This window comes from Melospiza georgiana, chromosome 13 (genome assembly GCF_028018845.1).
Source record: "Melospiza georgiana isolate bMelGeo1 chromosome 13, bMelGeo1.pri, whole genome shotgun sequence".
Classification (NCBI taxonomy): Eukaryota; Metazoa; Chordata; class Aves; order Passeriformes; family Passerellidae; genus Melospiza; species Melospiza georgiana.
In genome coordinates, this window is record NC_080442.1 from 17,064,053 (window position 1) to 17,082,834 (window position 18,782).

General features: G+C 42.9%; 1 protein-coding gene across 3 annotated transcripts in view; it reads right to left on the bottom strand.

The window, feature by feature from the left end:
* The window catches only part of IGF1R (insulin like growth factor 1 receptor), a 169,259-nt gene that overhangs the window by 41,179 nt on the left and 109,298 nt on the right, over positions 1-18,782 (bottom strand). For all 3 annotated transcript variants that reach the window (XM_058033172.1, XM_058033171.1, XM_058033173.1), the window contains exon 3: positions 1,357-1,669. In XM_058033172.1, coding sequence (XP_057889155.1) covers positions 1,357-1,669 — 313 coding nt within the window. The remainder of the gene's footprint in view (positions 1-1,356; positions 1,670-18,782) is intronic.

The window sequence follows — 18,782 nt, forward strand, 5'->3', positions numbered from 1 at the left end:
TCACTTTAGAGAGGGAAAATAAAAATGAAAAAATCCAAATCCAGCTCCTAAGACAAAAACTTCTGCTCACAACACTGATGGACAGAGGCTTACTATTTATTTTTTTTAAAAGAAAGTGAACCCACTTTCCTCTGAGGCTTAAAGAAACATGTAAATTGATAACAGTTTTCCATGCATAAACCATAACAGAAAGAAGCTCCTTTTCTAAGTAGTAAGCTCCTATTTTAAAATCCTGCTCTTTAACATGCCACAAACCACTAAAAGCGGCAGACACAAGAAAGAGGATTCAACTAAATATACAAAGAATGCTGGAAATGCTTTCCATTTGCAACTATTTGTTAACAGCACCTCTGGGGAACAGAACATCTACTAGCCTTGAGTTACAGCTCCTCTCAATCTCTGCAGAGAGCACAACACCGAGATAAGACAGGATGGCCGCGCACTCCGGCGTAAGCGGCTCAAACAGCTGCTACTACAAGCTCCAGCAGATAACAAAAGCTGCATTTCTCAGGTGAATATCTGGATTTGGGCAAAGGCTGTGTTAAGTTGCTTGTATCCAAATGCCAAGTGAAGACTGCCTGGAACAGATGGATGACACGCACACGGAGACACACAACTGCTGCATCACCACAATCACCTCTCCAGAAAACACAGCAGCCTATTATCTTTTAGCATAATACTGAAGTACTACAAATTCTAGAACACTGACTATCCTTTACTGAAAGTCTGTGATTTCCAAGGGACAGTAGGCAATGAAGGTTGCTTGCTTAAGCCACTGGAAACTACAAAAATCACAAGCAAACATTGCTCCAATTAAGAAACAGGAGGAGAGTGACAGTCGTACAAGAAATTATTCTATATGATACTGTTGGCTGCTGCATTATTTTTGTCACCATCTACATGATCACTTCCTTCTAAAACACCATTGTTATCTCCTGGAAATAGTGAAAAAAGGGAAATTAAATTAAATACACTGAAGAATACTCATGTCTAAAATGCAGGCACACATAAAGCAAATAATATGCAAGGCAAGGTAACTCCTGTGGTTTGCTCTGTGTGATAATGGTCATCAGCCATCTCCAACCTTGGGCTTCACTTTTGCCTTGTTACTCTCTACTTGGAGACCTGGCTCTGCATGGCATGACCTCCTCCAGCCCTCTGAAGAACCTGAGCCCACTGAGGCTGCACAGGACCACACACCCCCATCAGGTGGATTCCTCATGGAAAGGTGTAAGTCAGCTTTTACCAGGGAGCTGCGTAACCCCCCACTGAAATTCCTCGCCCCTACCCCAAGTAATCTGCCCTGAAGAGGGAGTGGCAAACCCAGAGAGGACGAGCAGGCAGAAGCTGCGTTACCTTTGGCTCCCGTTGCGGATGAAGCCCGAGGGACACTCGGCCATGCACTCGTCGTTGTGAATCACAAACCTCTCGTACTCGCTGGCGTCCGTGGCGGGGACCTTGGAGCAGAACTCCCTGGTGACGCAGCGCCAGCCCTCGAACTTGTAGGTGTTGGGGGGGCAGGTGGGCAGGCACACGCCCTCGTAGTAGTAGTTGCGGCAGGCCACGCACGCCGTGTTGTTGTCGGGCGCCGTGCAGCTCCCCAGGCACTCGGGGTGGCAACACTCGTTTTGGTCCGTGCAGGCTCGCTTCCCGCACGAGCTGGGGCACACTGCAGGACACAAAGCAAGGCAGCGTGAGCATCACCTGTCGGGGTGGGTGGCACTAGAGAAGGAACTCTGCTCTGTGCAACTCTATGGAGATTCATTCCCTGCACTCTGGAGCATCTCTGAAAAGAAATCAAATCCACTACTGTAAAAAAATTCTGGTTTTCTCGGCTTTAGTTGCCTGAAAATATCTTTTTCTCAGATCAAATTTATGACATGAACCAAGTAAGTAATAAAGAAAACTGCTGAAAGCAAGATCAACATAAGGATAATGGAAACAAGCAGTACTGGAACCTTTTCCATAGCCCTAGTATTATGGACAATTTTTTTTTTTTGGCATGCTGACTTATTGTCTTTCTAAGCATTTCTTGCCTTTCCTATCTGTACTTCAAATTGGTCTTTTATTGGCAAGAAAACAAGCTTCCTTCAAAACAACTTAATTACACTTGTAGAAGGAAGCACTGCTCTGTGCAGCACACATGGTTGGGCTGACCCCAGTGCAGCATCCCAATGTTGCTTATGTGTGCAAAATGCGGTTTAATAAAGTATCAAATCATCATCCACATCAAATACCAAGGAATTATGGAGCTACTATTTTCCCCTGAAGAGCATAACAGAATTCTGCCTTATCCTCAAATTCTGGGTTCACAGAACAAAATATGAAAGGGAGGGGGGAAAAAAAAGGGGTGCAAATTTATGGAGACATTTGTTTTATGTGAAAGCATTTCAGCTTGCAAGACACGAACAAAGAGCAGAATCCTCAGCAGCCGAGCTCACCACTGCTAGATCAAAAGAAGTGGCAGCATTATATTTATGTAACAACAGCATTTTGATTACAGCACTCTATGGCCTTTTAGCCACACGAGCCGTGTGCCAGAGGCTCTGGAAACACACAGATTGCAAATCTGGTTTGCATTAAATAGCTGTTTGCCACTTTCTAACTTAGCTAAAACACTGTATCACTAACAAAACTGGATTTCAGTGGTGCCACTACAGAGAGAACCAAGTGAAGCAACACAGACATTTAAACTGAATGATTTCAGCAGAAAGCAGAGAATCAGGAATGATTCTCAAGCAGAGAATCCCAAAATGACCACTGAACCAGCTGATGAAACTCCACACAAGTTCTTCATTGTGATTTATCTCTCAGTTTGCAGCTACGGTGTTGTTTTAATGCAGGACTAAACACCCTAAAATTTTAATGCCCTCCTCTTCCCATAAAGTCCAGGCTCTCCAGTTTTTACAGTCCCATTCAGCAGAACTCCACCATCCTGACACAGGACAAAATGCTCAAGATTGCTATTAAGCAATAATAATAACAGTAATAACAACAATTCCCCCACAAAAACAAACCAAAACCCATGAAAACCCCCATTGCTCAGAGCTCTGCATCCAGGATGTTGACATCTTACACTGACTTTTGATAATAAAGAGCCATTTTCTGACAGCTTTAAGTAGTGCCCAACTTGAAAAGGACTTGTCAAAATGCCATTGAAGAATATTGCATTTCTTGTCAGAATGATTCTGTATTGACTCTGATTAATTTTAATCACCCTATTTTGAAATAGATGGAGGGGGGAGACTGTGAGAACAAGGTGAGACCATGAGCACTGTTGGTACCTGCTCAGGTACCACAGCTATCACATGAAAACCAAATTAAGAAAAATTCTGCAGAGCCTGTAAAACTACACAGAGCAGGAATGTAGAGGCAATCACTGCTAAGTAATTCACTGTCTGAAGATGCTGGATGATTTTTTTCTCTTGAAAAGGAAACAAACCATATACACCAAACCCATATACCAAAATAAAACACGTGTGCAGGTGTGTATTCTCTTTTTGACTGTAATCTGCACCAGTGCAAAAGAAATCTGCCCAGATGCCACCTTTGTAAGGCATCAAAAATTGCCTTTCACCTTAAGGTACTCAGGACTTGCATCTGGCACAACTAAGGGATTAAATAAAAAAAATAAATCAGTGTGTCTTGCTAGCAGATGGACTGCTGTGCTGAGTGGGTGCCAGAACTCAGATTTCATGTGGTAGCTACATTTCCAGTTCAAAGCCCTACTAAAAAAACACACATACCCCACCCCATGCCTCCACAAAGTTCATTACTGGATGTATTGATTAAATACATGATTTCTTTGTTTTCATCTGAACAATTTGCTGGAAAACAAACACTGCTGTACTAAGTATTGGGATAAACATAGATTAAGTTTATTTCATTCCTGGGAAAGACTCCTGTATTCCCTTAATGCCTCTGCCATTCATGAGCAGTCTGCTATAAAAACAGGATTCCCTGCATCTCCTGCTAAATCTGCTGACTCTAGTCTATAGAAATATAAATTGGAACACAGAAGGATACACAAGTTCACATGAAAAAGGCAATCAGTGAAACAGGTTTTCAAACTATAGTAATATTTTGATCATTTTAAGTGAACTCTTGAAAACTTTATGAAGATAATTTTTTAAAAGCTCAGCAGCCTCTCTTTTTCCTCAGTCCTATTTTCCGCTTGTTCTTGCTAGCGTTGGCAGAGTTTTCAGCCTGGAGACAATACGGGTATCCTGTTTCTTTGAAGAGGCAGAACAAGAACTTCTGTGTGTGTGTGTAGGACACATTATCAACAACAAAAAAGCCTTATCTGCCTTACACGCAGCTCCCTCAGATATCCCTGTTCTAAAAACCTTACTAAACAACACTGGCTGACCTCACAGTCCAGATCCATCTATCCTCCCCCCATCCTCCCAAACTGTGCTCCTTGGGCTCCCAGATTTGCACCAAAACGCGTAAAACGCAGCTTCCAAATACTCTGGCCAAAAAAGTGCCCTGCAATACACTCAGCAACTTGTTGACTTTATTCTGCAGGAACATTAGAGACACAAACAGGAGCAAACAGCGGGCTGACATTTGGGGACAGAACTTATCAGCCAGGTACAACAGTGTCTCAGAACATGAAGGCTGATGACGAATACAAAAAAAAAACAATCCCCTGAACAAATCCTTGCTGACAAGCCCAAGGGCAAAAAATGCTTAATTGTCATCACATGGAGATACCAAAATAATGGAAAATTTCAGAGACCTTGGAGGGCAGCCATGGGAGGAGGAAGTCAAAGCAAGATGTGGAGAAGGGCAGACCCTTAAGTACTTTAATAAAGAGATTATGGAGGCCTGACTAGACCAGCATCCATTTACGTTTAGGGAGTGAAAGAGGCGTCAGATCTTCAGAGGAAGACAGTACAAGACTATCAATAGCCACAAATCCAATTTCCCAGAGCAAAACCAACAGAACTGTCACTGTCCATCCATATTCCACCTTCTGATTTCTTCAAATGAGTTTTCCTTGCCAACAAATATTTTCCAAATACTATTAAGATACTATGATCACTGATAAAAAAGAAAAAAAGGCAAAATTTCTCATCCCAAGATGCCTGTTTACTGAGCAAACCAGATTCAGACCTGCCATACATCAAGGGGACACCTTAAAACTAAATGCAAGAAACATCTTAGAAACACAAGGAGCCCCAAGAGAATCTGACTCAGAGACTCATTATCCTCAATTAAAACCCCCAAGACGCTAAACCAGAACTGCAAACACAAAGCAACGTTTGGAAATCCTCAAACACAGCTCTGGCGGGGAGAAAAAAATAAATTTAAAAACCAAGCAACAAATCATCCGCCTGCATTTACAAGAGTTCCCTCTTGGCCAGGCTGAGGCTGAGGCTGAGGAGGTGGCAGTAAGTTTGTCTGACATCTAATCCCTGCCCGCTATGCGGAGCGCGAGCCGCGCCAGGGCTCGCCGCGAACGCGCCGCGTTGACATCACGGCTATCGCTGGGTTCGGGCAGACAAAGTGTTCTTATCATCTCCACGACGCCATGACTTCAGCGATGCTGGAGCAGAAAAATCAGGTGAATAAACAATCAGTCACAGGGAGTGAAAATGCAGCCAGAGGAGGAAGACTCCTGGCAAGCAGAGGCGCCGGCCTCGGCCAAGGATGGCACCGCGCCAGTCACATGCGGGCGAGCAAAAGGTTGCCAAGTGTGGGATAAATATTTTTTAAAGATTCTTTCTCTCCTTGTAAAAAGATATTTGATCTTTCTTTGGGTTTGTTTTTTTCTTTTTTTTTGGTATACTCTTTTTGGTTTTTTTAGAGCATCCTTCAGATAAAATAATGTCTCAGAAAAAAAAAAATAGGGGGGAAAAGGCACCTCGTTTTCAGCAGAAACCAGAGGAGGAAGGGAGTGTTTTCTCCTAGCCAACTACTGAAAAAAATCAGCTGTCTAAATTTATCCACAAAGACAGAAAAATACAGTCACTTTTGGAATGTTAATCCTTCTACATGACAGGATTTTAAAAATATTGCATTTTAATGGACTAAACTTTGGTACGGCCTTTCAAACAGCTGACTTCAAATGCTCCAACAGCCTATACAAGACCTGATTTCTTTTGCCCAATATTCTGTGAGAATAGAGAGACTGGAGAGACATTACTCAGAAAATCCAGTTCCAGTGATTCATGGTCAGGGCTGGAATCAAAAAGTACAGAATAAAAGGAAATACACATATTAAACACATGCAGTAGCATGTTCTGATCACAGAAATATGGGTAAAAGTCATCTCCAAGGCACTGAAGAGGCCACTCAGAGCAGCTGTGTAAATCTTTGTATTACCACAGAAACAACCATTAGCAGCTTATCAACAATGGTGTAGTTTTTCTCTTTTCTGTTCCCCAATCTCTAAAACTCATTATCTCATATTCAGTGAAAATCCTGCAGGCAAAAAATGCTGCCATGCTGAACCACTTTCTAACAGTTAAGGCACAAAGTCTGGCGGTTTTTGACATTAACTGCCAGATCTCAAAAGCTCAGTTCAACCCAGCACTGATCTAGGACCTGAAAGAGATCATCTCCTCCTTTTAAACCTCCAGTATGTAGAGTCATGTCCACCAGAAAAATTTTTGGCTATACACAAACTTACACCAAGAGGGCATGAAGTGTATGGTCCACAAGCTATATCTGACTAGAGATCAGTCATGTGTTTCCATGTTTAAATCCTAGTCACTACCAACCCATTTTTATCCCTGGGACCTTTCCAAGGATCCTGAAATTATTCTGAAGTTGTTCAGGGAATTATTTTCTTCCCATTACACCTGGTCAGCCTCCACACAAGGCTTTTTGGTCTCTTGGTTCTTGGTATTTTTGTTTGTCACAGATGCTGTATATGCCTTTACCCCTGCATGAAGGAGTGGGTGCGATGAAGCATCCAGAACCTCAAAATAACCTCAGTGGATTTGCCCAGCCTGATATCAGGCACAATTTTTTAATAATATGAAAGATTGATCAAGGAATCTGCTCTTGCATTCCTCTCCTCAGGATTTCACAGGTGAAAAACAATACACAGCCAGTTGTGCAGCAGTTGGAGCCAACTGCTCGGATGGAAGCAGTAGATGGAACATGTAGATGATTCTGGAGCAAAGGAAGTGGACGAAAGGAGTGGGAGACAGGTTAGGAGAGGAAGGTCCAGAATCACCCAGCACCTGGAAACTCTTAAGATTCCACCAGATGCAATGAGGTTTATAAAGCAGAAAGGAAACATTCATCATTCAAAGAGCATATTCCAGTTGGATACACTAGAGTTTGATGACCCCACACATCTCTCTTTTGGCCACCTCTCACTCATTCCTTACCCTAGAAGTTATACCAAAACAGCTTCCAGGCTTCCCAGCTGTGATACAAAACAACATGTGTGCCAGATCCGTTTTGCTCAGAGCTGAGGACTTGGGGACACTCTTTGGCACCACAAAGCTCCCACATCCCTTCAGCTTTCTGCAAATGAAGCAATCAACCCTGCTAAATGCTCCAGCAGCCTTACAGGAACTCCCAACACACCAAAATGAGAGCAAATGGAAACCTGAGTGAAGAAAACAACCACCTTATCCCACAGTCAACAGGAACCCATGGACAGCACAGGTAGCGTGTGTCTGCTCCCAAATGCGTAAGGAAGGTGCAAACAAACACGAGTTATTGACAAACGCAGGCAGCACAAATTGCATTCTCTTTCAAAACAGTTTATGTTGCCCAGCACAGCCCAGACTGGCATCATTGCAGCTGGCACTCAGGAGAATGAGGAAAAAAACAAGTCCATTTAGTCCCTTCCATGCCAGTATGAATTCAGCACATAAACAAACCCCACGGAGGCAGATACACAACCATCTCTGGGGACCTGGGGCCAGTTGTACTCTATCTTCAACACTGGGTAAACAAAGTGGCTGGGACTGTTTTACCATCAGTACTGCACTGTTCCAGAAACATTTCCCCTACGCACAAGGAAATTTCCCACTGGAAGACGCAAATCACAACAGTAACGTTGACCAGAGTGGGGATGAAGGCAGGAACACGAGGGTCCACCCATGGTGGTGAAAGCTGCTCCCCATCCACTGCCATCCCCCACCACTCACTGTCACAGATTTGTCCACATTCCTAAAGGGACAACTCAAGTTCCTGAACTCTGCAGTAACAGATAAGGAAAGCAAAGTGCTGATGAGGAACAGCTCTGAGGCAAATTATTTTTCTTTTTGCTGCAGATTACGAGTGATATATTGGGGTTTTACTTGTTCTTGCTTAAAGCTAGATTTAATCTGCCTGTCTTCCAAATGCTGCAAGTGTAAGGCAATAAGCTTTACAGGATTTAATTAATATACTGCAAGCAAGGAGGGCTGGTCAGCCATCTCCTGGCAAAAGCCCAGCTGGAGGAGGACTACTATTCACATTCCAGATTTATTCTGAAGGAGGAAGACAGGCTGATAACATTATCACACTGGCCTAAATTATGTAGTTCTCTTAATGCCGAAGGATCACAGCAGTTTAATCCAGGGCAAACAAGAGTCACTGGTTTGGAGGGATTCAGCTCCTGCTCCATTTCAGGAATGCCCTTTTGCTTTCATGCCTTACACCCATCAAGAGCTTAACCATTCTGGCACCAGCAACGAAACAGAATGTTCGTCTTGGAGGCTGAATCAACACTGCTCCAGCCAAAGGCTAATTACACTAAAATTGAAGGGAAAAAAAAGCTTCTTCAGGAAAACGGTTCATAACACACACAGTGGGGTAAACCTAGAAAGTTTTTGTTCATCTCCAACTCAGACGACAATTCCAAATAACAATACCTGTCAAGTTCTAAACATTAGAAAGATGCAAATTCAAGGAAAAAGTCAGAAAAACCAAAAACATTCAAACTGCTTTACTACAGAGCAAGATTTTTCAAGCTGTTCACCTGTCAGTGAGATAAGCCACTAAAACCAGGATTAAGATCCAGATGTTCAGGAGCCTGAGAAAAGAGCAGGATGATACTGGAAGGGCAAAACAAGCTGCAACAATGCTGATGGTTTGCAAAGTTATCAGAGACACCTGGTGCATTTGTTTTAAATAAAAAACTACTAAATCTGCGAGTATGACATCCCTTATGATATTTGTACATTGCAAGTGAAAGGCACCCTGCTAACAACAGCCAACAAAGCTCCAAACAATATTAAGGCAATTATGCTAAAACGATCAAATAAAGTATTTCCTTCAGGATTTCCAGACATACAAGAGTGTAAGCAAATCTGACAGTAGCTGAAGATTGTGCTCTAGAGATCCACAACAACTAAAGGGTGAGCTCTTTCCTTGGCTTTAATAACCATGGAATATATTTTTCATTCTAAAACTTCCTCTATTATAAATGCAGAGGGAATACAGAAAGCTCCAGAATTTCTAAGACCTAAAAGCAGATAGGAAGATTGTGCATGAATCCATTTCTTAATGTATTTTAACAAATTTTCAGGCAACACTGACAGTGGGAAGGATACAGCTGACTTTAATGCTGGATTAGAACTACTTCCCTCTCACACCACAACCATGGATAAAGCGTTTTAGAGGAAAATGGGAAAATGTTATCTTTTCAGACTTGATGCAAATTGCTTTAATAATCTCTAAATCACCCTGAACTATCTGGATCTAAACTTTCAAGTCCACCCTCCATGGTTTGATCTGCAAACAGAACTGCTGCAACAGTTGCCTGTTTGCTGACGGGTTCCTGACAGCTCTGTGTGTGCACAGAAAAGTCAGAGCTGGGCTGCAGAACCTGCTTTGGGAAGTGCAAGGATGCTCCCAGTCCATTGTGGCACTGGACACGACAAAAAGGGAAAAAAGGAAAAAGTGCCTTGGGTCAGCAAGGAGCACGGATGGAACAGCAGCAGCTGGGAGTGCTCAGTGCTTCCTGCTAACCCAAGCGAGGGATGACAGTGTCATCCTGCCTCACTATCTTTAAAAACCTCCTCCGTTGTGAGACTGAACTATTTTGGTTCTCCCAACAGCTTGACAAATAAACTGTTTGCCTGTGACATCCCCCAGAAAGTGCAGGCACACAGGATGCACTCACGGGACAAGCGGCGCGCACAGCCGCGCTCACAGCTCGCACTGCCGCGCCCGAGCTGCCTCTGCCGAGACACTTCCACACGCTTTTGAGGAATTCCTGCTAGCATGACTGGGGAAAAATAACCATGACATTGCTTGGGACTTGCTAAATCCTTCCCTGCAGTAAGGATTTGTGATCAGATTAGGGAGTACCGGAGGTTTATTTATTTATTTATGTGTAGGAAGGACAGCCAAGGTGAGCTGGATCCCTGGATCTGACAGGGGCTCCAGGCTGCAGCAAAGCCAGCTCACAGACAGTGCTGGGCTGCTCTGAAGCTGGAGACGGCATCACACAGCACTTATTAAAGAAAAAGAGGGGATTCATGTTTTTGATATTGGCACAAAGTGGGAAGCACGCTGCTTCCCACTCTGTTTTTGCTCGAGTTTGGCACGTTTGAGCTACGCTTTTCTTCTCCGGTACCTTTTTTTGTCATCTCAAGTCACATTCACATGAACATATAAATACGCAGATCCTTACGCTCTGTGTATAGCAGATACTTACAAGGATGCTCTCAAAAAAGAATATTCTTTTCACACACTAAAAAAATTATACAGAGTTATTTTAAATTCAGAACTGTTTGTATATTCCTTATAAGTTTATAAAACTCTCACTGTCCTCCCATGACTAACGAAACTGGAATTGAGAGAGTATTCTATATTTATAACTCGTCTGGTTGCTCATGCCTATGGCCCTATTTCCACCCTCCATTACTGTACACAGAGCTATGTGAGGTATTGTGGGTTCCCAAACTTCACCGATTTCCTAACAAGGCAGGCCTGTGTCCCGGAGGAACAAGCTGGGGGCTGTTTCGTTCGAGCATTGGCCCAACTCAGAGGGAGAGGCCTTGAGCACTGTGGTTTTGGCAGCTCATCTTGAAGCTGGTATTAGAGGCCACGTCTGGGCAGTGACACGCCGGGCTGGCACCGTGCTGGGATCGATGCTCTGTCTGCAGCACAGCCCCTCTGGGATTCCTCACACTCACCCCAGTGACTGCACTGAGCAGCTCCTGGGTCACCCACAGCACAGACACACCATGGGCACCAGGCAAATCCAAGCCTGACAGAATCACCGGCCCCTCAAAACCCAAAGGAGGCAAAACCCTCAAATTTTATCCAGAATGCCCCTGAAAGTATGGTGTGTTCAGTGATGCTGGCCCACTACAGACCTTCAGTGGCTGGCAGAGAAAGAGACTCTATCAGGTATCTAAATGCAGCAAAATAAGGGAAAAACTGGATTACATATAAATGAGGGCTGGGTGACATATGAATCCCCTATCCACCCTAGACTCATGCCATCATATCCCATCTTTTGGACAGAAACACTTTGCAGTTCAAAAATTCCAGCAGGAAATCTGAGATTTTGTCATTGCAGAGGTGTCTCACGATGCATTTTTAACTCATGCCAGGCACCTGAGGGGCACAAAGCATTTTTTAATTCACAGCTCCTGTATATGCTCCATATAAACAAATATTTATCCAAAAATCAGAGGGAAAAATCAGAGGAAAAAGCTACAGATATTTTTTAAAATTCAAAATATGTTGGTGGTGGTTAGGATTAGGGTCTAACACTCATGGAGGTGGATTCACTACAAGGCCAGGATGGATAAAGCCTTGAGTAAACTGGTCTAGTGGAAACTGTCCCTGCCCATGGCAGTGGGTTTGGGATTAGATGAGCTTAAGGTCCCTTCCAACCCCTGACATTCTAGGCTTCACTGATTCATTGGAGCACCAGAGCTATAAAAAAACCCACAAAAAGCAAGAAACCCACAAGTCTTCCTAAGAGGTTTTGCTGAAAGCCAAGTTCAGAAGAATTTATCAGGGGGTCTAAATGCTTCACATACAGAAGCAAGGCAAGATCTGGACTACACTTAGAAAGTTTAAAGCTCAAATAAAACATTACCAGGAAAGCAAGTGGTGAACACGGACAACTTCGTGTAACTGAACTGAGAATGTTTTCCCCTAGGAAAATAAATGTTCCCTTAGAACACTGTAGCTGAGAGAGAGTGACAGCTCCCAAATCCTCCTAGAAGGCAACCCAAGAACACCTGGCCCTCCCTCCCTGTCATGCCAGGGTCACTGTCTGTGCTGTGGGTAGGCAGTGGTGCTGCAGCTTTTCCCCCCTGAATTTATTCAGGCGCTCTCTTTGCTTTGCAATAAAGCTGTCAGGATTAACAGGCAGCTCTGGTGAGTCAGACGTTCAAAGAGAAAACATGAGCTGTACCTCTCCCCAGCTCTACAGCAATTCCACTGGTGGAATTGTTTTCCATCACTTGCCACACAAGACAAACTTTTAAGAGCTATTAAACACTCCTCCAGCTTAGCAAGAAGAAAAATTATCTAAATTTATCAAAGGAGCTAAAGTTCACTACACTTTGAGGAAAGGATTTAAATGTGGATTATGTTTTCATCCATCTAAACCACTGAGTAAAATCATAAAAAGATTTTTGAAGAACTAAATAGAGCAAAATTTAGTATTACCATTTAATTTTTTAAAGTTTCATATTATTTACATACTTAAAAAATATTTACGCTGAAGTACAGCAATGATGTTTTGCTACAACACGTGATAATTTGACAGACCCTTTTCTACAGGTTTTAGAAACTCTCTTTTAATGTTAAAATTCCACTAAGGATTTTATTAATTCTACAGAGGGCTAGTTACAGGAGAAAAACCCAGGTTCCCAAAACAAACAAAGTCTGCAATTCAGTAATATCAGTATTTACAGGTTCTTCATGCAGAACGTGCAGACTTCAGACAGACCATGAAACTTTCCACAACCTCGTTTACCCACAAATGACTGGATTTATAGGACACCCACAAACACCTACAAATGGAAAATTTATTGAATTCTAAGCTTTATTTCTCAATAATACTATAGTAACAAGACTGCAATTACCTTTTCTTCCAGTTACAGGTCTCCCTGAGCCAATAACTGCAGATATCTTTGGTTACAGAGGTCAAAGGGGTGAAAGCACCTCCACACTTCCCATTTTCCACCTCCTCATGATGCCACACAGGGTTTTTACTATTCAGAGGTACATCCTCCTCCTTGCACTGCTCTATTCTGAACACACCAGCCATGCCATTCCCCACATTCTCCAGCTGTATATTTACAGAACACAAAGCAGACCAAGAACAAAATATTTCTGGCCATGCTGCAGATATCAATACCCTATCACCCCCACAAACATTTAATGCTGATGCTGAGAAATGCTGTGACAGTTATGTACCACCTCTGCTCCAGCTGGTGCTCACTATAAAAGGCACCAGTGGCTGGTTTTGGCCAGCTGGAGGGGGACAGGGCTGTGTTGCCATCACTGAATTTGAGAACCCCTTTCCTATTCCATCATTAGAAATGGTATTTCTCTTCCAATGTTTACAACTGCAACATAAAACGACAAATGGATCTGTCTCTATTTCAAGAAGGGCAGGCCCTGCTTTTTCTGCAGTTATATGAACCTCAACTTCCATACCCATTAAATTTTCTTAAAACAAACACTAGCCAGAACACACTGTTTAAAAATCACACTGGTTAAAAAACAAACAAATCCCAGACAAATCCAAATTTGCAGACAGAACCTTCACTGAAAAACAATGAAAGGGAACTACCAAAAACAGTAGATCCTGCTTGTTGATGGCTCTGCAACAAGAAACAGGGAGGGGAAAAAATAATTAGTATTCCAGGATGTCCCACGCACACACCCAAAACTAAAAGCATTAAATTGGATGGGAATAGAATAGCTGATCTTGCCTGCAGTCAAATACAGAAGTAGCATTTAAATTGCAAATTACAGAGCAACAGATTTTTGCACAAAGTTCAAGGCTGTTCTATGGTTTGTTTTTATGAATTAGGAATGACGTGGGGAAAAATTAAGGGGTTGGGCCAGCTTAATGCATATTTCAGCTGAGATATTTCTCAGATTCATTTGATGCACTTCATGCAGGCACCATGGCTCGTTAAAGTGATGGCAGACAGCAAAGCAGCTTCCCAGAGATCATCCCCAAGGATGCAGCATCCACTGGTGGCCGTGCTGCTGCTGCAGGATTAACTGCTACAGAACATCGCCAAACTCCTCATAACTCCCTCCTCACCACATGGCAAACTTTTCATCCATTTACACCTCTCCTGGGCAGTGCTTCTGGACCAACAGCTCATCTGACAAAGCTTCTGCCTCCCTCTCCCAGGTTTTAAAGAGCTTGTTCCTATCAGCATCAGCTTCTTGGCCTTGGTTCCCACAAATTAAACTCAATGAATGCTTAGTAACAGAAAAATACATACTTCACATTCATACAGTGCTTTTTAATCAGCAGTTCTCAAAATGCTTTACAAAGTATGAAATCTAATCAAGTGGCTGGTTTTGATGCAGAGTTTGGGGGGATAAATGCAATTAAAAAAAAAAAAAAAAAGATGAGTTACTCCATGTTACAGCAAAAGGCAGAAGATTTAGGAACAGAAGAAGCTGTTCGCCTTGATATGCAAAAGCCTCTGACACTACATGACCATAATAACTTTCTTTTAAAATGCAACCAGTCCTGAATTACAGACTTCAGCACACACCTACTGAACACTATTCAGAGGACCTGGGGCTCAAGTATTTTCTTGTCAGGCCGTTAGCACATAATAGAGAAAAGACCAAGTGATCTTTTAAAAATTATTTTTGAAATCAGCTTGCTTTGGGACTACTTGTAAGAAATTCTACTAGTGAATATGTCAGTAGCCACAAAAGCTCACATACTTCACTCTAATAGTGGACACCAGCCTAGTTTAAAATGTTAAATACCTTTCAATATCCAACTTTTGAGACAAACACAAAGACACTCTGGTGAAGATTCTGAAGGCTTTAAGGGATGACAACAAATGGCAATATCTTCAGGATGGACAGCAGTGAGGCTTGTCTGACCAAAGAGTATTGAGCCAAAGGCTTTACAGTGGCACATAACAGATCACAGTATCACAAAAAATAAAGGTTGAAAAGGATCTCCAAGAACATCAAATCCAATCTGTGGCCCATCACCACCTTTGTCCACTAAACCAGAGCACTGAGTGCCATGCCCAGTCACTTCAGGGATAGGGACTCCACCACCTCCTTGGCAGCCCCTTCCAATGCCTGGCCAGCGTCTCAGCGAAGAAATTCTTCCTGATGTGCAACCTGAACCTCTCCTGGCACAGCCTGATGCCATTTCTCCGCTCCTGCTGCTGCTTGCCTGGGACAAGAGCCCGACTCCCTCGTGCCAGGGAGGTGCAGAGAGCGACAAGGCCACCCTGAGCCTCCTCTTATCCAGGCTGAACAGCCCCAGCTCTCTCAGCTGCTCCTCACAGGACTTATTTGATCCAGACAAGCCAGCACCACATCACTTCACAGTGAAATTCAGCTGAAAGGCTCATTATAAACTACAGCAGGGTAAAGAATGTAAAGCAGAATCTTGGCATTCTTATAAGAAAACGTGCACCAAGTGTCTTCTCCAAAGGTTTCTTAGATATCTGAACTCAAGGACTTTGTGATTTTTTGAAGGTTTTCTAATTAATAAGCCAAATGGCTTTACAAATTAATTTCACATTTTAAAATACATTTTTTTTCTTTGTTTTGTCATTCTGGGCTTTTTAATCACATATGCAGATGGTGCCACCTGGGAAAATTTACACGCTTACATCATTAAGTGTCTTTGAATTAACTTCATGCCAATAATTGTTTTTAAGATATAACACTGCCAAATTTGTCACTCGAGAAAAGTTAATCTAATTATTTTCCTGCTCACTGGAGAGAGATGGTGACTTCTTCCATTGAGGGACAGACACACATGGATAGAGCTCAGCCACTTCCAGCCACACAAAATTCCCATCTTCTCATCTCTGGTCCCCTCCTTGACTGTCCAATGTTTGAGGGAACCTCCACTGCACAACCAATGTCAACCACAACTGGATTTTCTCAGCCACCAACAGCACCAGTAGCCTGCAGCCACAGCTGGATTTAACAACACACCAGTGGGGCTGTGACAGGATTTCACCCACGGCACAAAGATGGAACCTGGAGTCTCCATGAGCTGCCCACAGCTGCACTGCTTGGGACATGGTCCAAACCATCTGCATCTGAACCTGGGACATTGCTCCAAACTGCCTTTTTTAAAATTAACAAATGCGTCTGCCTTAAAAATTATCATTTAGAAAATGACGTTACCAGGTCAATGTGTTCCTGAGCGCTGTCTTTGAGAAAAGACAATTTAAAAAGCATTTTGTGGCTGTTGGTGCATTGGGTAACAAAACCCAAATAGGCTCAGAACAAATAACTTAATAGCAATGTCTGTGGAAACCAAAATCTTTTTAAATGCAGTTTGGAATCTGCCAAGTTACACTTAAAAGAAGCTGTACAAGGCCACAAGCCCCTTTGGCCAGCTTCTCATTACCTCAGATTTCACCTCACCTGCACAGCAGTGCATGGCATTGCTCACATCTTTCTCACCCCTGGACAGATGAACACAGGATCCTGCTCCCTCTGCCATCTCCTGCTCTACACTGGCTTTTCCCCTGCTCCCCTGTTAGCCTAAATTATCCTTCCAGAGCTTGCACACTCTGCAGCCTCCTCCTTAAGCTCTTAAATCACTCCTCAAGCCTCGCTCCTATCCATACTACTAAAAATGCAACCTCATGAGCTATTACACACAAAGCATTAAAAAAGTGTCCTCATCAACCTGGAACTCCACAAATGTCCATACAGCCTACTGGGCACTCTATCAAGAACCAGAAGCTACAAAGCTGCACATGGGAATGCAGTTTTTGTTGATTTAAATCAGGGTTACCTTGATGAAACAACAATGTTGACACACATCCAGCAAATTACAGCTGAGCCCCCGTATCTAAGGATGAAGATCACAACTAAGAAGTATTCAGCAGCTCTTAAGTCTAATCTCATGATCCAAGTTATTTTCTTAGTGCAGTCCTGCAGTGTATATGGTTTCATGGACAGCATCCTACTGATGTATAATGTGCATGCTGCCAATCAAAAGACTCAATAATTGAGCTACAGTCACACTTAGAGCTAAATGCTTTTCAAGGCCAATCGTTCCAAATCAAGGCTCAGCAGACCTGTCCAAGGAACCGTGTCACATCCCAGAGCACTGTGGCTTCCACTGGGTACACAGTGGGTCTAAGTAATTACATACCAGAAAAATCCATTTTTAATAAAAACTCTATTGGTTAAATAGGGGAAAAAATGCATGGAACAAAGTTTTTAAATCCTCAAGTATAATAATTATTTTATCTGCATCTGTTCACCTTCTCACATTACCTCTCTGCATCTCTCACTTCTCACGCACATTTAGTGCACGGTGCTTGCTCGTGTTAGTGTATTTTTGTCAACAAAGAAGATCAGCCTGCATTGCAAACACCCGCATTAGAGAGGCTTCTTGCAGGTTCAATGAGTCTTTGTGTATCTTAAATCCCACAACTGAAAAGCGACCAAAAAAAGCCCAAAAAAACCAAAAAAAACCAAAAACAAAAACAAAAAAAAAACCCAAAAAAAAAAACCCCCACAACAACAACGAAAAACAAAACACCACCAAACAAACAGGAAAAGAAGGGAAGAGGGGGAAAAAGCATCTTGTGTTCTTGCGCTGTTTCATTGAGCACCGATTCCAAACCATCGAAAGGAGGAAAGGAGCCGCAGCTCGGCGGGGAAGCGCAGCGCGGACGATGCCCGGCTGTCTGTCCGTCTGTCTGTCTGTCCTCCCACACGATGGTTTGTTTGTGAGTCTGGAGCAGCACCACGAGGAGCTGCCCCACGGCACCCAGGGACAGCTCCGGTAAAAGCTCCCCTCCCAGCCCAGCACCCGGAGCGCTCCGGCACGCAGCTCCTCAGGCTTCAGAACCAAGGGAAGCAGGAGCAGCAGCCACTCAAAGGGCAGAATAAAAGCTCTTTTCAAAGCTCACATGCACAAAACAAAGAAAAATTTAAAGGCAGAGCTTATGGTAACCTCAGTCGGATTGTGCAGGTATAGATTTCTCTTCATGAAAATCAATAGAAGATGATTTTAAGCTGTTTGATTTCATTACTGGGTATCAAATCTCTGCTCTGAATGGAACATCTGAATCAATCTGCAAAGCTGCTACAGGCTACACTGTCACAGCCTTTCACGTGCCTTTTCTCTACCACTCTCACCACAAAGACAGTGAGATAAAAACCTCACAATGGAGGTTATTTGATACTTCCAAACAAGTACCAGCAGCAGACTGGGTTTTCCTCTTTAGCCCTCTGATTTTTCTCACTGATGCTTCAGGTGGAAAAGAAGAACTAAACACAAACTGCACACAATGCGCTGGTTTGCTGCAGTGGTGGCTGGAGAACTAAAATGTCCTATTTCCAGTGCTGAGAGATGAAAACATGTTGAATTAAACAAATACATATGTGCACTCTTCATGCTGAGGCTGTGGGGTTTCACCACAAAAGAAACACATTATGGATCATATAATGCATTAAAAAAGATGGCACAGTGGATTTTCATGCTGTGCTCTGAATCATAACAAGAGGCTTGTTAAAACCTGAGCAGACACACAAAAACAAATGTCATGCCAATAGGATTATTTTTTATATCTGTTTTAGTCAATATGTCACGATACAAAAATCTGGAGTTTCAATCTCTGGGCTTCTCTGAGCCTCAGCACCTAAATTATGTC